Raw genomic sequence first — 25,286 nt, forward strand, 5'->3', positions numbered from 1 at the left:
CATGTTGCCCAGGCTGGTCTCGAACTCCTGGGCTCAAACGATCCACCCGCCTCGGCCTCCCAAAGCGCTGGGATTACAGGCGTGAGCCACCGCGCCCGGCCAACCTAAGGATTAACCTAAGGCTTCTCAGAGCAGATGCCGCTGGAACTGAGGGCCACGGAAGAAATGGGGTGACACTTGGTCCTGGGGAGTGGCGACTGTATTGTCTGTCTGCAGCATCCCTATCAGCGCTACCGGTGTTCCACGCACACAGGGAGTAAGTACTGGGAGTCCCAGCCACCGCCGCGGAAAATCTGGGATGCCAGCGAGCGGCCGCATCTCGGCGCCTGCGCACTGTGCCGGCGCTCTCAGGCAGCGCCGTTGCGCGCGGAGTCATCGATCGGCCGACCCCGAGAGGCCCGGCTCCTTTAGGCCGCCTGCCCGCCTCCAGCCCTCGGGGTTGGCTCCAGGAGGCGCCCTCAGGAGAGGGGCGGGCGCTCTATTCCAGAGACCGAGTGGCAGGGCGGCCACTGTGGCGGGGCTCTTTCCCCGTTTCGCCTCAGCTACCCCTCAGCTCCGGTAGTCGCCGGTCCGGGGTCGTCGCCGTTTGGGGCGGGAGCTGCTCGGCCCCGCCGCCGTCCCCGTCGCCGCTTCCGGGTCCAGGCCCCTCGGGCCGCCTGCCGCCGTCATGAGGCTGCGGGTGCGGCTTCTGAAGCGGACCTGGCCGCTGGAGGTGCCCGAGACGGAGCCGACGCTGGGGCATTTGCGCTCGCGCCTGAGGCAGTCCCTGCTGTGCACCTGGGGGTACAGGTACGCGGGGGCCGGGGCTGGGCGGCCCGCGGGGAGTGGGGAGTGCTTGGGGTGGGTGCAGGGCGGGTTGGCGTCATCTGTGGGCTGCAGGCGCGGGCGTGGCCGGGCGATAGGCCAAGTGCGGGGACGCCGGGGGGGCCTTCACGGGAGGCCCGGGCTCTTCCGGGCGTCGCGGAGCCGGAGGGTGCAGGCGACGGGAAGCGCGGGTGGTCGGCTGGGGTCCGGCTCCTGGAGAACATGGCCCGGCCTCCCGGGGGCTCCGGTCCCCTCCTCGGTGAGTCATGGCTTCTGGTTTTGCAGTAAACGGAACCAGGGAGAGGAGGGAACGCAAAATTTCCACAACTGGTTAGATTTCAAGTTGGAAATGATGAGCTTGGCTTGGGTTAAACCTTTCTGGACTGTCAGGGGTCCGAGTTAATTTCTTCAGCTGTTGGAGTATTTCAATGAAAAAGTTTGGAAATTGCTAGAAGTTAAAAATCGGCCCTCAACCCGAGGCCACCGGTAGCTTGTATCGCTGCTGTGAAGCGGCTAGAATTTTAGATACTGTTGTGTTCCTGCGCCAGGCACCGCGGTGAGCGCTTGGACTTCGCCGCTGAAAAGTTTTAGAAAGGACAGCGTGTAGGCGTGTTTCAGACCATTTGATTTTCTTGGGTGAAATGTTGCTTTTTTGCTAAAACTGAGGCAAACGTTGATCTTGAGAGCTTGCAGTTTGGGGGCAGTAAAGTTGAGAAAGGATCATATTCTGTTAGTTTGTGGGACTGCAGGTGAAGCGGCTTTGTTTCCCTAAAAGATATTTTTTGGGGACAATAATTTGGGAGTAAAGCGGCAAGGTAAGAGTGGTCCTTTTCAAATACTGAGCTAGTGAATTTGAAACTTGAGTGTGCTAAGGAAAAATGAAAAAGATGTTCCCTGGGGATTTTTAGGTGAATTCTTCAAAACAAAAGCAAACCTTCCTACGTTTTCACCTTATTTTTAGGGAATTGGGTAAAATGAGGCCGTTATTCTGAACTTCTCCCCCTTTCATTTTCCTGGTTAAGACATTATTAGATTGAAAGTAAGCCTGTTTTCTTCCTGATTAAAAAAAAAACCCCAAATAAGATACTGACATAACTCCTTTTAAACATTATAGTAAGTGACATGCCTACTGTTATTTCTTGTTGTTAAACCTGTGTGTTTTACATACTGGCATCGTTACCAGTAGGTTACGAGTAGAAGATTGAATAAATCTTCAAACTTATTTTTTAAAGGTATTACCAAGTGTATATATATTTTATTATTTTTAAATTAGGCAGTCTTGAAAGGACGTGAAACTCAATATGACTGCCCAAAAGGGCACGTTGGTTTCTCTTTCAGATTTATTTTTACAGTTGAGGCTGGTTACCTGGACAGAATTTAAGCTTCAGCTTGTGAAAGTAAACTCATTTTTTCTGAAAGTATACTCATTTTCTAATAAAGATGCAGTTTTAAAATATGTCCATATGATATTATTTTAAAAATATCTTTACTGAGCAAGCGGAGCTAGGATTGTCATGAAATGCTTTTATTTGTTTTGTTTTTGTTTTTTAAGAGAAAAGTGAAAGCAAGTTTATTAAGAAAGTAAAGGAATAAAAGAATGGCTACTCCATAGGCAGAGCTGCCATGAAATACTTCTAAGAAGGCTGGAGTTTCTAGAATTTCATTTCCTGGAATTAAATACTCCTCTTAACGCCCCAATTTCAGAGGTAGAATCCTGGAAAACTATATATTACTTTAGAAATAGCTTTTCCCTTTTTCTAAAGTGGGAGGAAGAGCTGGTATATTTATTAAGCGGACCATGACCTTTTCTGCAAACAGATACTTGAACGTACCTTGTACTAGATACTGTTTTAAAACCTTTTGCTGTGACAAATGACCCATAAACACATAGTTCATTTGAGGTGTTTTTGCTTTTTCTGCCAAAGTTGGGGTGGTGTTTTTGTGGCAAATGGCAGATTTTCAACATTTTGTTTATCAAAGCATTTTGAAAACAGAAGCAGGGCCACTTGTTTTCTAGCAAACAGGAATAGCTTCTATTTCAGTAATTTTAATTTCTCTACCAAGGACACTTCAATCAGTAAGAAAAAATATATTTACGAGTGAAATAAAAACATGAATTATTTGGAGCACTTTTCAAAATGCAGCATTGTAAGAATAAGTAAACAATATAATTTTTAAAGGACTTCATCTTTTGTTAACCTCAAAAAAGTAATGAAATTAGCATTGCTGAGTGTAAATGTTTTTAAAAATGTTTTATAATGTTTTGTTATTGTTCCTCACCACTGTGTGATGAAAAACATTTTATTCTTCTAATGTCAAATAATCTGTGATGCAGAAAGAATGGGAGTTTGTTGCTTCAGGGCTTATTTGAATTCTGAGCTTGTTTAACGTGGGCTTTTGGGTTTGCGCTATGTTCCACTACAAGGCATCATAACTGATGATCAGTAGAAGGGTGAATTTAGCTTGTCATCATCAGTAAGAGAGATGAATTTATACTCAGTCATATACATAATACTCCTCTAACTTTTTGTGATTATGAATATATGGATCTGGTTTTTCGGAACCATTATAAGTAAACTGTCCTGTAAGGATATTGAATAGACATCCTTGATTTCACGCTCATCTCTTGATCTTCCCAACTAGTGTTTGGTGGTTGCATTTATTTCACAAGTACTTTATTTGCCAGTGTTGAAGATATGGTTTGAACTGTTTAGACAAGATCGCTGATCTTATGAAACTTAAGTTGTAGTGGCAGAGGTAGGGTAGACAGACCATAGACAAGTAAATACGATGTTTTCAAGTAGAACATAACAGAATAGAGAGCGCTGGAGTCTGAATGAAAGGCATCTCTGAAGAGGTGACATTTGGGCTGAGACTGGAATGATGAAGAGGAGTCAGTCATTTGAAGATCTGGAAGAACAAACGGAGAGGCCCGAAGGCTGCAATGAAGTTGATCTGCTTTTTGGAACGGATGGAAAGCTCATGTGAATAGAGAACAGTGAGAGAGGATGGATGGCACAGGATGCAGTAGGAGAAATGGGAAGAGGTCAGACGTTGAGCTTTGGAAGTTATGTTAAGGATTCCAAATAGAAGCTATTGGAAGATTTTAAGTGAAGGAATGATGTGATCTAATTTGTATTTTAAAGGTATTTCACTGAATCTTAGTTGCTGTCACTTGTAAGACACATTGTTTTATGTAACAGCAGGGGAAAATGCTGTCAATTGATATGTCATTGATTTTAGGAAGTATCTTAATTTCAAAGATGTCAAAAAAAATTTGTGCATCTTAGAATTGAGGAAAGCATGGATTAATGATAGAGGATTACTGTATCCCATCCCCCAGGTGGAGAGTTTTAGTCATTAGAAATGTATAGATTAGGCATTCATTGATAAATACTTTTGATAGTTTTCTCGAAACTATAAGCTTGATAGGGTAATGCGTGCCTATAGTCCTAGCTCCTCTGGAGGCTGAGGTGAGAGGATTGCTTGAGCCCAGGAATTTGAGGCTGCCATGAGCTGTGATTGTGCCACTTCACTCCAGCCTGGGCAACAGAGTGAGACTCTGTCTCTAAAAACAAACAAAAACAAAAACAAAAATGTAGCTGGACATGGTGGCTTATGCCTGTAATCCCAGCAACCCAGGAGGCTGAGGCAGGAGGATTGCTTGAGGCCAGGAGCTTGAGACCAGCCTGGACAACATAGTGAGAACTTGTCTCTTCATCACTTAGTTCTTCTAGGGTCATACTGTGTACTTATGTATGCTTCAGATGTGCTATTGAAGGTATTAGAAGTAGGTAGTTCTTACTATGCTTATCTGTCTTTCTTGGCAGTTCTAATACCCGATTTACAATTACATTGAACTACAAGGATCCCCTCACTGGAGATGAAGAGACCTTGGCTTCATATGGGATTGTTTCTGGGGACTTGATATGTTTGATTCTTCAAGATGACATTCCAGCGCCTAATATACCTTCATCCACAGATTCAGAGCATTCTTCACTCCAGAATAATGAGCAACCCTCTTTGGCCACCAGCTCCAATCAGACTAGCATGCAGGATGAACAACCAAGTGATTCATTCCAAGGACAGGCAGCCCAGTCTGGTGTTTGGAATGACGACAGTATGGTGGGTATTAAACACCAATATATCAAATAGAGTAGGTGATAAGTCATATTGAACACCTCAGTTGAATTCTGTGCCAGTCAGGATAATTATCATCGATAGATTGCACATTTTATATATATATATTTTTTCTTTTTTTTTTTTTTTTGAGACAGAGTCTCGCTCTGTCACCAGGCTGGAGTGCAGTGGCGCAATCTCTGCTAACTGCAACCTCCGCCTCCCAGTTCAAGCGATTCTCCTGCCTCAGCCTCCCGAGTAGCTGGGACTAGAGGTGCACACCACCATGCCCAGCTAATTTTTGTATTTTTAGTGGAGACGGGGTTTCAGCATGTTGGTCAGGATGGTCTCGATCTCTTGACCTCGTGATCTGCCCTCCTTGGCCTCCCAAAGTGCTGGGATTACAGGCATGAGCCACTGCGCCTGGCTGCAGATTATATTTTTATAGAATATATTTTTTTTAACTGCCAAATGCCTGTACCAATATGGGGCTGGCATCCCAAAGTACCTAGTGTCTGTCTGTTTTGTTCACATACTCTCCTTCAGATCAATTATTCCTTGACTTCTATTATTGTTCCTAAGCTCATGATTCCTAGCCTTGCTTCTCTGATCTGGTCCGCTCATTAAGGCTATAGATGTGGTCTAATTATTTCCAGATGACTTGCAGGATATTTATACCTGGATTTTAAATTGTCATTGCAGACTTTATATGTTGAACATAAATTTGGAAATATGTGTGCTCAGTTCCCTTCTTTGTCAGTGGCACTGCTGGTTTTCTGTGATTTTTGACTCCTTAAATCTAGCCCATTAATAAGCTTTGTCAGTTCTTCTTTTCCATTTCGGGTTCCATGGCTTTATTCCTCAGTCTGTTTTCTGGATTTGCCTTCTTCCTACATGGTTCTGATGCTATTGTTCCCTTGCTGTCTTTCATAACTCTATCTCATAAACTTGTGCTCATAATTTTTGAGCTGAAAAAGACCATATATCTCTAGTTCAACCCTGTCATTTTACAGAAGAGGAAAATGGTGTCTGTCCTCCTGTACCTAGTGCTCAAGGCTTTCTGAAAAGTTACTCCACTCAACTTTTTTAGGGCTAGTTTCTGTTCTTCCTTCCTTCAAACTGTCATCTCCAATCAGAACAGACCCATCATTTTCCCCCGCCCCCACCAACCAGCACATTCACCTGCTTGCATGCATGTGCACACACACAACCTGGTGACTACTTTTGTGACTTTGCTCTTGCTGTTCACCCAGACTGGAACCTGTTACCTTTCCTCCCTCTCTAGTCTATATTTCTACCCATCTTCCTAAGCCCTTGCCAACCATAGCCCAATAGTTTTCTTTAATTTCTTTGTATTGATTATCTGATTATCTTTATTGCCTTGTAGATGCCTCATCATTTTTCCCACCTTTTTTTTTTTTTTTTTTTTTTTGGTGACAGGATCCCACTCCCTCACCCAGGCTGGAGTGCAGTGGCACAATCTCAGCTCACTGCAACCTTACCCTTCCGGGGTCAAGCGATTCTCCCACCTCAGCCTCCCGAGTAGTTGGGACCACAGACACCACCACGCCTGGCTAATTTTTTATTTTTGGTAGAGATGGGGTTTCACCATGTTGCTCAGGCTAGTCTTGAACTCCTGACTTCAAGTGACCCGCCCACCTTGGCCACCCAAAGTAATGGGATTACAGATGTGAGCCACCGTACCTGGCCTTTATCCGACCTTTTAATTTTTTGAATGGTGCAAATGATCACCTTTATTTTTTTAATGCCAATACACATGCCTTCTTGTTAATTGGTTTTTGCATGTATGCTTATCACCTCAATTTAATTGCTGGCCTTAAACATTTTTGAGTATAAGTATTCATGGTAACTTGTCATGGCATTAAGTATAGACATATTAAAAAATACTTTTTAATAGATTGGTAAATTGTGAAAATTATGTCCAGATATGTGGATTTTAATTTATTTTTAAAATTATTGTTTTATCTGTGTGTTTCTGCCTCATAGAGGTAAACTGGGGAATGAGTAAGAATATTTCGCTGTATATTTAAATTATATTTCTGAGTCTTTTTTGCTGATAGACTTGTTCTGGGATGACTTAGTAGGGGCCATTACTTTTACTTCTGTGTATTTTAAAGTTGTCTAGTAAGATGAAGCTTTTCACAGTATTTGTGATAGTTTGCTAGTTTCCTTTTGGAAAATTTTGAGAAATTAATGTTGCCTGAAGTTACTAATTTCAGTTCTAAGATTTTGCATATTGTTTTGTATTCCAAGACTTGTAAAGGGTGACAGGAAAATCTTTAGAGTATGGAAACAGAGCTCGAGATCTCATAAATAATGCTTTCAAGTACATCACACTCTGTAATGTAGAATGGAGCATTAGAAAAGGAAAATAGATGCGTAAAACTTGAAACCATAGGAGGTAAATTTACTCTTGTAATTAAATATCAGTTTTCTTATTTCATCATATTTGGGAATTCATCGAGTGCCTCTTGAGTCTTTAATGAGAAACGGGTAGCAGGTATCAGAACCTAATATTAGCTCTCATGCATCTTAGTCACTTGTTTTAGTCTTTTGTAAATGACATATGGCAAAATGATCTGTTCAGAGAGGTGTGGTGCTCACCTTTTTTTTTTTCATTTTTACACATGTGAAGAATTTGATAAATATTCATATCAGAATAGCTCAGAGAATGTCAGTGGTTCTTATGGAGTAGGGGTAAGGCTTGACAAGCCCAGCAGGGGATTTTGATATCTCCCTCTCATGTACTCAGCCTAGGGTACCCTTTTTCATTTTTCCTCATATATTCTGTCCCACACAACTGCCAATAAGTAGTAAATGGCCAAAAGTTAGACATAGTGGTAAAGAAGCAAAACCTATGTTTCATAGTTTAGCTTGATGTTAAGTGGTTTTTAATGTAGTTGTTTCTGTTTTCTCAGGAAATATGGAAATATTTTTGTGCCATACCTCCTTTTTGGGTAATGTGACTTGTCATTGGCCTCTAGGTTTTAACAGGTGACTTTGGATCTTTTCCATAAGCCCTAGGGCTTAGGTCCTCAGAGATTTTGGAAGAACAGCTGTCACCTCCGGCTCCCCTCCATTTCTCCAACCTTTTACATATACTGTATAATTTTAATTTCCTTTGCCCCTTCTTTAAACAAACCCTAAAAAGAAGAAACGTATGCTTTGCATTAAGAGTTGGGCATATGCCTAGGAAACAAGCTTTCTGAGCAAACTTAATATAGGTAACTTAGTTTTTTTTGAAGCCATGTATTACATCTCAAAGCCCTGAACTGCAAGTTTAGAGATCTGGGTTCGTTTCAAATTTTTATTAGCTGGTAACCTTGATTATGTTATTTAATCTTTCTGATATATAATTATAGGATCTATAAAAAGGCGATACCTGCCATGCCTATTTTATAGGATTGTTATAAAGTGCAAATAAGAAAACATTTTGAAAATAAAGACATTATGAAGTTGTAAGGTATTATCCTTCAGCATTTGTTCAGCAAACATTGAATACCTGCTATGTGCTAGGTACTTTACTGGGGTTACAAAAATGGGTGACATGTAGTCTGGTTTTTTATAAACTTGCAGTCATGGAAGGATGCAGATATGTAATCAGAAAATTGCAGTACAGTGCAGTGTGATAAGGTGCAGTAATCAAGCCCGTTGCAAGGCAGAGTTGTGGTGTTACCTCTTTTGAAGAAGTGGAAAATACTGGGATGAGTAAGAAGGCACTGGCAGAAAGTGAACTTGATAATGAGTCAGAGATCAGGTAATGAAGGACTTTGTATGCTAAGGGATTTAGAAGTTTGGTCTTCATTTGTAGACCTGCATTTCTCAGTGTCCTCTGAAAATCTAGTTTCATGAGATGGTGTCACAGGGATGTTGACTGCTGAGGATGGAGGATAGTGTTTTTTGGTAAAGTGTTAGGCACACACTATTATTGTTATTAGACTCCTCAGTGCTTATATAATGCGAATAGTGTCTTTTGTGAATATGGAGGGTGAAGTTAGGTGGCTGCAGCATGCAGTATTTTCCACACTTATTCCGTGTGGACCACCTTTTTTCCTAAGAACATCTAAGGCACAATTGAGGGAAATGCTGTTGTTTATGTTGGGGAGGTACTGGTGAATTTTAAGCTGCGACATAGTACATGATCAGATTTTTAATTGTCAAGAAAATTCTGGCAGCAGGGACTGGGGTGTATTGGAAGACAAGAAAGTTGAAGAAGGGATACTTGCAACGGAAGCTCTTGCTGGATGTCAGGAAATAAATGATGAGAGTTTGAAGTGCCAATAGAGCAGGAAGGGGCAAATTTTAGACATATTTAGGAGTTAGTTTCAGGGAACTTTGAAGACTGATCAGATTTGGAACAAGGTTTAGTTAGGGAGGGAGGAGTCTAGGATGATTTCCAGGTTCTTGACATACCAGCTAGAATTAACAGAGGTAAGGAATTCAGGATGGAAGAGTAGGTCGCAGGCTTATTTATTTGTAAGGACTCACTTAAAATGTCTCCCATTTCTGAACCCAATGATGTACTTTGACTTTCAGCACTTAGTTCACTTTAGGATACAAAAATGTATAGTGTAAAAATAAGTCTTTTTAATTAATTCATTGTTTTGTTTTCCTTTTTCAGTTAGGGCCTAGTCAAAATTTTGAAGCTGAGTCAATTCAAGATAATGCGCATATGGCAGAGGGCACAGGTTTCTATCCCTCAGAACCCATGCTCTGTAGTGAATCGGTGGAAGGGCAAGTGCCACATTCATTAGAGACCTTGTATCAATCAGCTGACTGTTCTGATGCCAATGATGCCTTGATAGTGTTGATACATCTTCTCATGTTGGAGTCAGGTTACATACCTCAGGTAAGTACTGCAAGCAAAACACAGACATCTTATGATTGCTCATACATGTGGATGGTTCCTGCTCTCAAGTTGCCCGTAGTCTGAGAGTGGCAGAGAGAGACAAAAATATAAAGCACTGTGCTGTATTGGTGAAGTTCTGGGAGAGACATACTCATATATAGGATGCCAGGAATTCTTGGAGGAGAACATTTAGAATATTGCTTCTCAAACTTTAATGCGCTTTGGAATACCTGGGGACCTTATTAAAATGCAGATTCTGATTTAGTAACTGTAGAATGGACCGTGAACTTCTTCATACTCCTGCATGATACCAATGTTGCTGGTCTGCGAGCCATGTTATAAGTTACAAAGATACAGAGTAGTTCGGTGATCAGTGCACACCTGCAGCATGCCATGCACTGACCTAGAAATTAGGATATAAAAATATTGGGATATTTCTTGTCTTCAGGGAGTCCATACATAGAGGAGAGAGACGAATAAAAAGATACTCAGAAATAACACAGGTAAACATAGATAATAATACAATTGAAGTGTAATGGAAATATGAATAGAATGCTAGGGGATGAAAGGAAATGGCAAACAATTTTTCTTTGAAAAAGGCTTTACGGAGGAAGTGATATTTGAGCTGGAGTTTTAAATAATCATATGGCTTTGCTAGGAGAGAAGTGAGTCTTTGAAGAGAGAGATCAATCCCTGTTTCCATGATGCAGTTTTACCTATTTGAACAAAAATTTTGATTAAAAGTGTTCTAATGTATTATCTTATACAATATGGTTATCCTACAATATAAAATATATTGGCAATATTAATGATTTGATGCATTTTATTAAGAGGACTGTGTGGAGTGATTATTTCAAACAAGTTAGGAGTCTTTTGGATTTTTAATCTTTTTGAGAGTAACACCTTTCTTCATTATTTGTTTCCCTTTCATTTCGTTCCCCAGGGCACTGAAGCCAAAGCACTGTCCATGCCGGAGAAGTGGAAGTCGAGCGGGGTGTATAAGCTGCAGTACATGCATCCTCTCTGCGAGGGCAGCTCCGCTACTCTCACCTGTGTGCCTTTGGGAAACCTGATTGTTGTAAATGGTAATTGGATAGCATAGTCATGGTTGCTGGTTTATGGATTCTTAGACGTTTCTTTCCAAATGTTTTATAGCCACTTCAGTGATTGGCTATCATGATACAGTTGTGAGTCCTTCTCAACTGTATTTAATTCCTAGGCCACTGATAACATGTGTCTGGAAGATCATGGAATATGAGGTTGTTGGGTTGTTTAGGCCAGCACCCTTCATTCTTAGGGCATCCATTTTTTTGATGTCTTAATCTTTGTAATATTTTGCTCTGGGGGATAATATTTAATATTATCCAATATTATCAGTATTTGATAATAGGAGTGAAATGAGCCTATTACACATGAACTCTTTGGAGAATACTTTTTCTTTATGCCTGTGGATGGCTTTGTTTTTTTAACGAAGGTCTTGAACTGAGACATGGGGAGCTAGACCTGGGGTCACCATTTATCCAAGTTGGCATCCCTGTGACCAGCAATGCACAACAACAATGCTAAGTTTACTGGGGCCTTAGTAAGTATGTGTTTTATTTGCTGGGCCTCCCCCAACAAATGTCACTCTGTATAAATAACTTTTCCTGTTTATTTTTCATATTAAGAAATTTCACTGGAATAGCAATGCATTCCATCTCTGTGTTTTAGTTCAGATACCACTTTGTTTCATATCAACTCCTAGTGTTCTGTCATAATCACACATACTGGAGATCCATTTGAATGACTAGGAGCTTTCATTTTTGTTCTGTTTTGTTTTTTGAGATTTATCCTTTTAGTTAGAAAGATAGCGTGGTAAGATTGGGAGGGCTGCGTTTGTTGTTTTTTTATTCAGTATAGCTCATCTTTTTCGTTTAGCAAAGGCAGTTGCTTTGGTAAGCCTTAGGTCAAAGGTTTAGGTCAGAGGTTTTCAGTATGTTCTGCAGCTACTCCTTTCTGCTGAGATGAAAGTTAGGTAGAAGCCCTATCACCACTTAAACCTTGAGCAGCAAAATGTTTATCTGTTTCATTTATTGAAGTTCTGTGTAAGATTCTGTTTGAAAAAATGTTGGGTTTTTTTTTTTTTTCCGCTAAAATCTATTTTGAAAGCTACTGACTCATGCCATCTTGATCTTTGACATGTTGGATAGTTCTCATTCCCCTCTTACAAAGTTTCTTTTTTCTTTTTTTTGAGACAGGGTCTTGCTCTGTCGCCCAGGCTGGAGTGCAGTAGGCAGAGCATGGATCATTGCATCCTTGACCTCCTGGGCTCAAGCAGTCTTCCTCCTTGGCCTCCTGAGTAGCTAGGACCACAGGCGTGTACCACCACACCTGGCTATTTTTTATTTTATTTTTTGTAGAGATGAAGTCTCACTGTGTTGCCCAGGCTGGTCTCAAACTCCTGGGTTTGAAGCAATATTCCTGCCTTGACCTCCCAAAGTGCTGGGATTACAGGTGTGAACCATGCCTGGCCTCTTACGAAATTTCTATTTCTTTAGTCATAAGATTCTTTGAAATGTTATTTAAAAGTCTCAAAACTAGGTTTAATAGCTTTGGTGGTACTTCACATTTGTCAGGACATGACTGTCTGATGACACTAGGACCTAGCAATGTCTATTCAGCAGTTCATCATAATTAGCAAATGTAGCTTTTACTTTGGCATTCTTGTACACAGAGTGTCAACAATTTCTGCCTTCATCTAATCATTCTGCTACATCACATCATAACTTGCAAGGTTGGAGTTACCAAATAGTAAATGTGTAGTTGCAAATTTTGCCTTGATTTTTTATAAAAGCACTTAATGACATGTATAATAACCTCTATTCACTAGATTCAGAATACTTAATATAAAAAGAATAACTGCTGAATGTCTTGATGATTTCTTAATTTCTGATGTTTTGTTTCTTTACTGTTCTTGGCAAATCAGCTCTTGGCAGACTTGCATGGCAGCCAGCCATTCCAGGATTGATTCTTTGAAAAGGAGCAGTGTGTCTTTAAATCTTTCCTTCACCCAAGGCATCCTGCTTGGTGCACATGTGCATAAGCACATCACTGGGCTCTTTCATGGAATGAGATGAAGTGCGCCTTTGTATACATGATTAAAATTGAACCCTCTGGTGATGTCAAGTATATTTGTCCTTTGGGTCTGGAAGAGAGATGATGCTGTGAAAACTAGCAAGATTATTTTAATGAACAAGGGAAGACTCATTGCCAAGGGTTAAATAAAAAATAAATGGAGTTTTTAGTGACTTCATTAGAAATAATGATTTTATTGTGTTTAGTTGCCTCTGATTAACCTTGTTGCATATCTTTCAGTTACTAATAAGCTGCTGCCTAGTGGATTTTATATAAAGATGCTTACTGTAGTTTTTAAAGGTGGTGTTGTAGAGTGATTTTACTTCATGTGATGCCAGGTTTACACTTTTGAACTTGCTATCAGAGAAAGAAATAGGCGAAGAACAGTTTGTTTTGTATAATGTGTCCTTAGTATATTAGGAGCTAGGAAATGCAAGCCCATACTAAAAAAGAAAGGCAGTTGATGAAGTGACAGAATTCTTTATCATCTTTCTTTTGTTTATTTACAGCTACACTAAAAATCAACAATGAGATTAGAAGTGTGAAAAGATTACAGCTGCTACCAGAATCTTTTATTTGCAAAGAGAAACTAGGTAATACAAACATTATTTAACTTTTGGGGTGAAACTCTGTGAAATTCATATAAGAAAAAAATCTGAAAGATAATGTTCAAAAGACTGAAAATTTCTATATGAGATTAAAGCATATTGAAGACAATGTGGTTTGTTTAAGAATGCAAAGGTTTAAAAAATGTGAAAGTTTTGCTTATAATTTGAGGAGTTTGTTTCTTTCCTGTTTTTCTTAGGGTCATAGAGTGCTGAATTATATTGTTATGAGATAACACTAGTATGTAATTTATTACACTCTGATGATAGTTCATAGTTTCTGTACTAATCTTTGGAGATCTCCCTATTGAGATCTCCATATTGGTATTTAACCAATATGGAGGGGATCTGTGTTTCATGGAAGTAATTCAATGTCAAGTTGATTATTGAAGATTATTGGAGGAAAAACTACAATCAAAATGTTTAAACCTATATAAATTTGATGGCTATTTTATACAGATTGATACTTTACCAAAGGTTTGCATTCTAGGTAAGGTTTTGCTTAAACTCTATAAAATTATTAATAGATGCAAAGAAGACAGGTTTTCCTTTTTATCATTTTTCAGTTAAACCAAACTGTGAGAGGCAGTTATAGGTGGTTGGAGGAGAAGAGATAAGGTGGAGAGGGGAACTGACATTTTTTAAGTGCCTGTTTCATTCTGTACTTGTGCCTGTACATACGTTATTCCATTTAATCTTCTTAGTAAACTTAGGAGGGTTTTAAGAGCCTAGTGGGAATGTTGTGGTACAATGGGAAGATGGCATTTATAGCAGTCCTTTAGGAAAGGCTGGCTAGATTGACATTGTTGCTTTGAAGGCCTAAAGGCTTATTCTTGTTCATTCCTAGGGGAGATCAGCCCTGAGAGATTGACTTATACTAACTAAAACTGACAGGAAAAGGAGATAGCAGAATACATATTTATAACGGTCTCTGATTGGATGTAGAGTCAGAAATTGGGAATTAGCTGAGTTGAATTTTTTTTTTTGAGACGGAGTCTTGCTCTTTCGCCAGGCTGGAGTGCCGTGGCGCTATCTCGGCTCACTTCAACTTCCACCTCCCGGGTTCAAGCAATTCTTCTGCCTCAGCCTCCTGAGTAGATGGACTACAGGCGCACACCACCACGCCCAGCCAATTTTTTTGTATTTTTAGTAGAGACAGGGTATCACCATATTGGCCAGGCTGGTCTCGAACTCCTGACCTTGTGATCTGCCCGCCTCAGCCTCCCAAAGTGCTGGGATTACAGGCATGAGCCACTGCGCCCGACCGAGTTGAACATTTAATGTCAGACTAAGCCAGAGTTTCTCAATCTTTTTATTCTCACTTCCCAAAGGAGCCTTTGGAGATTTTCCCCTCAATCTCTCTCCTTCATGAAATTTCATACCACAAATATAGTATGTTTTATTTATGTACTGGGACCCTTTGAAGGATCACAAACCAATATAATAGTTTTTCTTTTTAACCCGTCAAGGACCAGTTTTTGCCCCTGTTGAAAATGCATAAACTGGACTGATGAATCGGTATAGATGGCTTTTATCATAAGAATCAGAAAAACTTGAAATTCCTTGGCTACGACATTCCATATTTATCATTGTATAGGGAGGACCTTGTTATGGGGAGTAGAAATACTCTACACTTTACAGCAGTAGAGGTTTTATGCCCATTTTATAGATCAGGAAACAGATCTAGAGGAGGCTCACTTAAGGGTCACAGAGCTAATAAATGGTGAAATACAGGATAGGAATAGATTTGGCTGACTCCCAGCCTTTTAAAACAACTTTTACAGGAATGTAGCTCAGATTGCTATTCTTTATCTGGTTTCTCTTAAATAAAGAAAAATGAAATGGAAGGGAGGAGGAACATTAAATACTGTTAAATTACAAGTTTATGGACTGTTATAATGAAGTATTTTTAATAAAGTCTTTTATGTTGAGTAGGAATATGCTGCTCATTTGGCAAGTCATTTTAATGAATTTTTACTGTGGTTCATAGCACCTAGTAACTACAACTAGACACTGTTATTTATCCTTTTATTTATAAGTTCCTAATTAAATAGTTATATACCAGGTTGCTGAAGGAAAACATTCATTTAAAGAAAATCAATTTTCACATTTGAAAAAAGCCCTTGAGCCAAATTGATTTTAAAGAATGATATCTTGACAGCAAATTTCAACTCAAGATTGCAAGTCACACAACAAAGATTTAGACATTAGCTGCATATCTCTTTCCTCCTTCTTATCGATCCTGTTATACTGAGTGTTTTATTTGTTATAGATAGTGAAATACATAAATATGAAATGGGGAAGGAGCAAGCATAAATTGCCTACTGATACCCTAGGCACTGCTCGTGGAGCTTTCAATTATAACAACGCTTATCTGGTGTAGTGGTGGTGTCTCCTTTAAACAGTTGAGCAAAAAGGTGAGGATCAGAGGGGCAGGTTATTTGTCCAAGGCTATACACTTGGTAAATAGCAAAACAAGTGGGAACCTCGGCTGCAGTTTGCTAGTGCGTCCGTACTTTACTATGAGTCACCTGGGGATCTTATTAAAATATAGGTTCTGATTTGGTAGGTCTGTGGGGGCCTGAGATTCAGTAGTTCTAAACAGTTCCAGGTATTGTCAGTTCTGGTGATCTGTCGCCCACATTTTGAGTAGCAGTGTGGTGACTAAAAATGAGTGCTTTTGAGCCACACGGACTTGGGTTTGTGCACTGTTCTGCCACTAACCATGGGGCCTTGGACAGGCTTTCTGTACCTTGACCTGTTTTTAAAATGGAGATGGTAATTAGGAAAGAACTTCTGATGTGAAAGCTTGAAAAACGCTTGACACAGGTGCTGATACATAGTCATCATGCGATAAATGCTATTAATTTACCAGGTTCTAAGCGTTACAGGAGCAGTTCTCCACTGTATCCTCAGTGCCCAGAACAGATTGATAGCTATCAGGAGATCTTTGTATGTATGAATCTCTCACAAGTGTTTTCTACAACTGCAGCCTATGAGCTAGAGAGGTTGGGCACAGCTCTACTAATTTGATATCATGGAATTTTTAGCTTTTATATCTAAGATTCAGTTTCATCAAGTCTTGCACTGTACTTCTTCCATGAGGGAATTTGGTTCATGCTTATCTTTGTGAATTATTTGTGAATATTTATTCACCATGTTGATTGGGTTTGGCAGAAATAGAGGACAGTTTTTTCACTTGATTTTGGGTTTTGATTTTACTTTAAAAAATATTCTAGGGGAAAATGTAGCCAACATATACAAAGATCTTCAGAAACTCTCTCGCCTCTTTAAAGACCAGCTGGTGTATCCTCTTCTGGCTTTTACCCGACAAGGTAAGAGATGAAATACTGTCACAGTTTAAATGGCTGTAAAGAATAGTAAGTATACTTAGTATTCTTGGTGAGTATGACATCTGACTGCCCTCTTTTCTGCTCCTGGCGAAATGTTCCTCTTTTAAGACTAAGCTTAATATTCCTTAAGTGCTATTTACTTTATCTTTGTATCTCCATGCCATTTTGTACATATTTTTATTGTAGTCTCTTTTCCATGGACTATAATTGTTGATATGATTTCTTTCCACCTAAGGTTGGGAATACCTTGAAGGTAGGGAATATATCTTACTTTTGTATTCTTGTGGTCTAGCATGAGGTCAGGTACATAATAGATGCTCTTTCTCTCTATGTAGATACATATATATATGTCTATATAGACATATATTTAGATATATATGTCTATATAGACATATATTTAGATATATATGTCTATATAGACATATATTTAGATATATATGTCTATATAGACATATATTTAGATATATATGTCTATATAGACATATATTTAGATATATATGTCTATATAGACATATATTTAGATATATATGTCTATATAGACATATATAAATAATACATGGTCTGTAATTGGATCTAAGTTTTTTTTTTTAAACCATTTATTGGAGGCTCTTTGCAGGCACTTAGTTGGATATTTCACATGCATTCTTATTTACTGCTAATGACTTTGAAGTAAATTATGTGGTACTTATTTTATAGATGATGAAATCATAATTCAGTAAGGTTTATAATTCACTCGAGGTCCTTATATTAGCTTCTCTTATTTTTTTGCAGTTAAAAAAATTAAAATCTCAGTGTCTTACAGTGAAATTTACTTCTCACTCGTGTACATGTTGTGTGTGGGTTTGCTTTGGCTGAAGGAGTTGTCTTTATCCAGGACATGCTCCTCTTGTAGTAGAAGGAAAGGAGTGCCAGTGGCCCAATTATGTGTTGGTTCAACGCTTTTGCCCAGAAATTATATATGTCACTTCCACTCACGTTTTGTCAGAAAAAATAAGACAAAAATGGCCAAGCCTGATGGTAGTGGGATGGGGAAGTATAATTATGTGTAGGAAGTGATTGAGAACCATAATACAATCTACCACAATTCTCCAACTAGTAGGTAGTTTCTGACTTGTATGAATCGATAGTGGCTTTTATTTGCTCTCTATATGTAGAGAAATAAGTAAAACGTTTTTGGTGTCAAGTTGAATGATGGCATGTCTATTATTACAGTAGTCTTCTCTGTAGTTGGTGATAAGGGAAAGGGAGTAATGCCAATTGAAAAACACATGTAGATATGTCTGTTGGATTTTGATTATTTTTGCTAGTGGAGAATAGTATCACAAATATTTTGAAGGTGCTAATAACCAAAACATAATTTTCATTGAACTTGGGACATATTATTTTTCCTTTCCTTTCTTGGCTTTGTTTCTGAATTTATCTATCTCTTTTTAGCCTGCTAGACTTCAGATAATAGTAATTTGCTAACACTTGAGTGCTTATGCTTGGTGTGCCAAACATTGTTCTAAGCACTTAATATGTATTAATACATTTACTTGTCACAACTCATTGAAGTAGGTGGGATGTAATATTAATCCATTTTACAGATGAAATTAAGATAGAGTTTAAATAACTTGTCCAAAGGCACACAGTTAATAACTGGCAGGGAAACAGATATAAAAGCCAGTGAATTATTCATTTTCTGTAGTTGAAGAAATTTTGTTGTATTGAATAATGTTTGAGACAGAAGAGACCATTGGCTAGTATTTAGCAATTATCATAGTTATTTGATTTATATTAAAAAGCATTTGTCTTTCTACTAAAACATAAAGGGAATAAGGGCCTAGAGTTGTATGAGTTAGTAGTAATTATAGTCAAGCTGGGGTTAAAAATTTGTTGTAGATGATGCATACTTGGGGATAATTAAGAGTACCATCTAATTTTTTGCCACTTTAGAAAGGAACAAGTGGCAACTTTGTTGACTATGTGGAGAAAGCCAGATGTTATTTACTCAGTAATGCCTGTTACTTCTCTTTTTTTCCTTTTAGCACTGAACCTACCAGATGTATTTGGGTTGGTCGTCCTCCCATTGGAACTGAAACTACGGATCTTCCGACTTCTGGATGTTCGTTCCGTCTTGTCTTTGTCTGCGGTTTGTCGTGACCTCTTTACTGCTTCAAATGACCCACTCCTGTGGAGGTTTTTATATCTGCGTGATTTTCGAGGTGATTTCCATAATGACATATTCACAAGAAAGGGCTCTTTCTTATTGTCTTGATTACTCAGCTCACCAAAAGGTTTTAGTTGTAGGATTTTTCTGTTGCAAATGATTATAATAAATAGCCTTAAAGAGACTGACTCTAAGCTTCATATACCTGTGCCTGTGTCCCTAAAACTCTCTCATTTTTGTGTTTTGCACAACACAAATCACTCATTAGACTAAGAAGATTATTTCAGGATAGAGAAATGGAAGTAAGACAGGTTTATTTTCTCACTAGAGACCATAGTCAGTATCTGACGTAGAAACGAGCTGGCATTTCTGAACTGCTTTCATGGTTGAGACCAATGTGTAAGTTAGGAGAGTTTTGTTGACCTGTTCCAAGTTGCTAGGGTAGCTTTATTTCTGTATGGTCACATTATGGTGACCTGGTAATTATTGTGGCAGTGATGATGGTAGAACTTGTGCTTCAGGATTTCCTGCTACAAGGCCAAAAGCCTGATTGTGGAACTTTTTTTTCTGCTACCACCATTTTACTACATATTAGTGTTTTCAGATTGTTTGACCCTGGGGTGGGTCATGAAATCCATTTAATGGGTCATGTTACAAAAAAACAAAACCCACAATGGAAAAATCCATATTTATTTTATAAATAGTATTCCTATTTATAAAATAGGAGTAAACTTCTATTTCAATTATGTATAGGTAGGTGTATACTGTGTTGCAATGTAAAATTTTTATGTGGTTCACATAAATGTTTGAATGATACTGCCATATGTGATGTTAACACATACCACCTTAGTAACTGTAAAAATGTGGTGGGTAGATAGCTCCCTTAAAAAAAAAAAAAAAAAAAAAAAAGAATATCATGTAGAGTCATTTGGATTGCTAAAATTTTTTTTTCTTTTAAAATTTCAAAATGTGAGAAGTGTAAATGACCTGGTTTGTTCTTTTTCTTCTTCTGTGATTCCTGAGGTCCTCTTTCTGCTTTATTTATGCCCCTGAATTTGACATTTAAAATGTTATTTTGTCACAATTGGCAGCAAGAAAGCATCATCTCAAAAAATAATTCAATTTTATTTATTTGTGTATTTTTGAGACAGGGTCTAGTTGTGTTGCCCTGGAGTGCAGTGGCGCAGTCATAGCTCACTGCCACCCCCAACTCTTGGGCTCAAGTGATCCTCCCTCCTCAGCCTCATAAGTAGCTGAGAACTGTAGGCATGCGCCCCCACACCTGGCCAATTTTTGTTTGTTTGTTTGTTTGTTTTTAGTGGAGACAAAGTCTTGCAGTGTTGCTCAGGCTGGTCTCCAACTCAAAAAAGAATTGAAAATATAGTAAAAAAAGAAAAGACAGAATGACTGATGTATATGGAAGCACTGAGAAAAAGCAGAGTATGATATAAATACTCATAAAAGCAACAAATACCCTTCCACTTGTATATTCAAGTTTAGGATTAAAGCACAGTTATTCTTTAATTTTTAGATTGTGGCCCACAAGCTCATTTGTAAGCTGTTCAGATTTTTCTGTAGATAAAATGTTACGGAGCTAGAGCTTTTATAAATCTTACTTCCATGCTAATGTAGTAACTTGTAGAGAAGATATCATCAACTTTTATTCAAACTCTTTTGTGTACTTAAAGTTGAATGGGTTTCTCTTTCCTCATTTCACATATTTCAAATAAGTAAGTACATTAAAAAATACTTAGTTATGGTCATGCTTCTGATAGCCGAGTCATTCAGGACATTGTTGGGAGAAAGTAGTGTAACCAGAATATGGATGAAAGCCTAAGTCAGCTTGACCTCCAGTAATGAACGTGGGCTGTAACACAGAAGCTCAGAGGTTGTTGCCCAGTTTGGTGTAACGTGAGATGTTGGATTAGAAGCAGGTGACACACCTAAATGAGATTAGGGGGAGAAGATGTAGTGTAGGACCAGTTAATGCAGGAAGAGAGTAGCCACATGTTCCTCCATAGTCCCTGAGGAATCACACTGCATTGAATTACCATGTAGCACAGAGCAGCGATGATCACCCTTAACCATCAAGAAAGTGTTTGAATTAGATAAGAAAGTACAAATGATATAGTGTGTGTTATATAAATGGTTGTTTTTTTTTTTTTTTCTTCTTCTTATGCTTAACGGGTAAGTTTCACTTTTCTTAGGAGAAAAACAAAACCCACTGTTTAATGCAGGACGAATGAAATGTTTTTAAATCCTTATTTTTCCCTTTTCCTTTGTAGACAATACTGTCAGAGTTCAAGACACAGATTGGAAAGAAGTAGGTATTTTTAAATATTAAGACTAATGTCCATAACACAGAAATGACTAGTGAATTAATATATTATGGGTATATTTTCACATTTATATGATGTAGTGAAATCTGTTTTAATTTATTGCTAAATTTCAGTAAATGAAAATGTTTTCAACTTTTCCTAATTATATGGAAAAAAATGTTATTGTGTTATTTTTCATCTTTATTTATTATAAAACATTCTTTTTTGCAACAAAATTTAAATGAGTTGTCTTTGTGCTGGAGTAGTCATCAGCTGTTCAGCTAGTTAAGATAGTACCTTATGAAAAGAATATATTGTATTGTTTCATAAGGTACTATTCTAATGTCTCTATAACAAAAACTGCAAGGTGGAGCAGCAAGTGCTGATGGAGAAGCTGCTGCAGGTTATCCAGAAGATGTAGCTAAAATCACTGATGAAGGTGGCTGCATTACACAACAGATTTTCAGTGTAGGTGAGACAGCTTTCTATTGGAAGAAGACGCCATCTATTTCATAGCTAGAGAGAAGAAGTCAGTGCCCAGCTTCAAAGGACAGGCTGACTCTTCTGTTAGGGGCTAATGCAGTTGGTGATTTTTGAAGCCAGTGCTTGTTGACCATTCTGAAAATCCTAGGGCCCTTAACAATTATGCTAAATCAGGCCGGGTGCGGTGGCTCACGCCTGTAATCCCAGCACTTTGGGAGGCCGAGGTGGGCGGATCACCTGAGGTCAGGAGTTGGAGACCATCTTGGCTAACACGGTGAAACCCTGTCTCTACTAAAAATACAAAAAATTAGCTGGATGTGGTGGTGTGGACCTGTAATCCCAGCTACTCAGGAGGCTGAGGCAGGAGAATCGCTTGAACCCAGGAGGTGGAGGTTGCAGTGAACCGAGATCGCTCCATTGCACTTCAGCCCAGGAGACAGTGTGAGACTCTGTCTCAAAAAACAAACAAAAAAACAACAAAAAAAGGAATTATGCTAAATCTGTGCCTTTGCTCTGTAAATGGAACAACAAAGCCTGGATGACAGTACGTCATTTATGGCATGGTTTACTGAATATTTCAAGTCCACTATTGAGGCCTACTGCTTATAAAAAATACTCCTTTTAAAATACTACTGCTCATTGACAATGCAGCCATTCATCCCAGAGCTCTGATGGAGATGTTCAAGGAGATTAACGTTTTCGTGTCAGCAAACACAACTGCATTCTGAAGCTCATGGATCAAGGAATAATTTTGACTTTGAATCTTATTATTTAAGAAATACATTTTGTCAGGCCATAGTTGCCAGAGATGGTGATTCCTCTGATGGATCTGGACAAAGGAAATTGAAAACCTTTTGGAAAGGATTTAGCCTTCTAGATGCCATTAAGCATACTGAGGATTCATGGGGGAGATCAAAATATCAACAGGAGTTTGGAAGTTGATTCCAATCCTCGTGGATGACTTTGAGGGGTTCAAGACTTCAGTGGAGGAAGTGCAGATGTGATGGACCTAGCAAGAGAGCTAGAATTAGAAGTGGAGCCTGAAGATGGGACTGAATTGCTGCAGTCTCACAATCAAACTTGAATGGATGAGAACTTGCTTCTTACAGATAAAGAGAGAAAGTGGTTTCTTTTTTAAAAAAAATGTCAATAGTTTTTGGGGTACAGGTGGTTTTTGGTTGCATAGATGAGTTCTTTAGTGGTGATTTCTGAGATTTTAGTGCACCTGTCACCCAAGCAGTGTACAACTGTACCCAATATGTAGTCTTTTAGCCGTCACCTCCCTCCCAGCCTTTCCCCAAAGTCCATTATGTCATTCTTATGCCTTTGCATCCTCATAGGTTAGGTCTCAGAAGATTTGGTTTTCCATTCTAGAGTTACTTCACTTAAAATAATGGCCTCCAGCTGCATCCAAGTTGCTGCAAAAGACATGATTTCATTCCTTTTTATGGCTGAGTAGTATTCCATGGTGTATATGTGCCACATTTTCTTTATCAGTGGTTTCTTGGAATGGAGTCTATTCCTGGACAACAAAGGATTTCGAATATTACATAAATTTAGTTGACAAAACAGAAGCAAGGTTTGAGAAGGTTGACTCTGATTTTGAAAGTTTTACTGTGGGTAAAACGCCATCAAACAGCATCGCATGTACAGAGAAATCTTTCATGAAAGGAAGAGTCAGTCAATGTGGCAAACTTCACTGTTGTATTATTTTAAGAAATTGCCACAGCCACTTCAGCCTTTAGCAACCAGCACCCTGATCTGTCAGCAGCAACGAACATGGAGGCAAGACCCTCTATTAGCAAAAAGATTGCAACTTGCTAAAGGCTCAGGTGATTGTTAGCATAATTTTAAATTAAGGTATGTACATTGTCTTTTTAGATATAATGCTATTGCGCACTTAGTATAGTGTAAACATAGCATTTATATACACTGGGAAACCAAAAAAATTTGTGTGACTTGGTTTATTGCATTGGTTTGGGACTAAATCCACAATATGTCTGAGGTGTGCCTATAGATCTTTACTATGAAAGCAAATTAGAACTAAAGGGAAACATCCAGATCACTTACCTTATCTTGTTATTTTTCTTTTTTCTACAGCTGTACAGGAAGAGGCACATACAAAGAAAAGAATCCCCGAAAGGGCGGTTTGTGATGCTCCGGCCATCGTCAACTCACACCATTCCATTCTATCCCAACCCCTTGCACCCTAGGCCATTTCCTAGCTCCCGCCTTCCTCCAGGAATTATCGGGGGTGAATATGACCAAAGACCAACACTTCCCTATGTTGGAGACCCAATCAATTCACTCATTCCTGGTCCTGGGGAGACGCCCAGCCAGTTTGCTCCACTCAGACCACGCTTTGATCCAGTTGGCCCACTTCCAGGACCTAACCCCATCTTGCCAGGGCGAGGCGGCCCCAATGACAGATTTCCCTTTAGACCCAGCAGGGGTCGGCCAACTGATGGCCGGCTGTCATTCATGTGATTGATTTGTAATTTCATTTCTGGAGCTCCATTTGTTTTTGTTTCTAAACTACAGATGTCAACTCCTTGGGGTGCTGATCTCGAGTGTTATTTTCTGATTGTGGTGTTGAGAGTTGCACTCCCAGAAACCTTTTAAGAGATACATTTATAGCCCTAGGGGTGGTATGACCCAAAGGTTCCTCTGTGACGAGGTTGGCCTTGGGAATAGTTGGCTGCCAGTCTCCCTGCTCTTGGTTCTTCTCTAGATTGAAGTTTGTTCTCTGATGCTGTTCTTACCAGATTAAAAAAAAAGTGTAAATTACATGGTGGTCTTGACTTTTATTACAGAAAGATGTGTAATAAACATTCAGAACAGATACACAATGTTACTTGGACATTTCAGAATTATCAGAGAACACAGCATAGGCAGATGATTTTTGTAAGGGTTTTTTTTTTTTTTTTTTTTTAGCAGTGCTCTGTCTTCTAATAAAGGCCTGATTTATGAAATGAATGAAAACAGAGCTAGTTTGGTTGAACTGGACTTGGGGTGGGTGCTTTGGCTACACACCTACTCAAATCCACCTCTTCTCTCGACTTCTCTCTCTCTGCAGCTCTTTCTTGGGTTCTGTGGTGGAACTCTCTAGGCTGTGAAGCAATGCTGTTGAAAGGCCATTTGGTATTAGGGACTCCTGTTTGTGGCTCCTGGGATGAGGTGGTTATGATTTTGTTTTCCTTGTGTTTTGAACACTTAGCCCCTAATTTGTAACTTAAGTAGAAGATACCTTTTTAAAAAGTTTACTGCTTTGAGTGCTAATCAGGTACTTGTTCTTCAAAGATAGCCTTTTATTTGAAGAACATTTTGCTTTTCAGACTTAAATACACAAAATTCATTTTTTCTACAAGAAAAAGGCCAAACACAAATGACTTACACAAACAACTATAGAAACATGCTATAGTGACAAAATCTGATTCACAACATAGGAATAAAACACTACTAGCATCTACA

The 25,286-nt window shown here is 39.0% G+C and overlaps 2 protein-coding genes across 15 annotated transcripts in view; one reads left to right on the forward strand and one right to left on the reverse strand.

The window, feature by feature from the left end:
• The window catches only part of BPIFC (BPI fold containing family C), a 60,592-nt gene extending 60,236 nt beyond the window's left edge, over nt 1-356 (reverse strand). For 4 of the 11 annotated variants that reach the window (XM_024352709.2, XM_063808225.1, XM_063808217.1 and 1 more), the window contains exon 1: nt 1-103. The gene's annotated coding sequence lies outside the window, so the exon portion shown is untranslated. The other 7 variants (XM_063808224.1, XM_063808219.1, XM_063808221.1 and 4 more) reach the window with 5 other exon arrangements.
• FBXO7 (F-box protein 7) lies at nt 22-24,602 on the forward strand. Of its 4 annotated transcripts, none has more exons than XM_001153721.6 (9): nt 22-789; nt 4,635-4,929; nt 9,566-9,793; nt 10,737-10,878; nt 13,417-13,500; nt 16,752-16,847; nt 18,893-19,069; nt 21,300-21,337; nt 23,916-24,602. In XM_001153721.6, exons 1-9 carry the CDS (start codon nt 668-670, stop codon nt 24,300-24,302), a joined length of 1,569 nt encoding a protein of 522 aa, XP_001153721.3. In that variant the 5' UTR covers nt 22-667; the 3' UTR covers nt 24,303-24,602. The 4 variants fall into 4 exon arrangements, with proteins under 4 accessions (XP_001153721.3, XP_009436519.1, XP_003953925.1 ...); XM_009438244.5 differs by having other exon boundaries at nt 344-789; nt 4,787-4,929; XM_003953876.5 differs by having other exon boundaries at nt 786-1,063.
• Nucleotides 24,603-25,286: the final 684 nt, after the last annotated feature.

This window comes from Pan troglodytes, chromosome 23, assembly GCF_028858775.2.
Source record: "Pan troglodytes isolate AG18354 chromosome 23, NHGRI_mPanTro3-v2.0_pri, whole genome shotgun sequence".
In the NCBI taxonomy this organism is placed as follows: Eukaryota; Metazoa; Chordata; class Mammalia; order Primates; family Hominidae; genus Pan; species Pan troglodytes.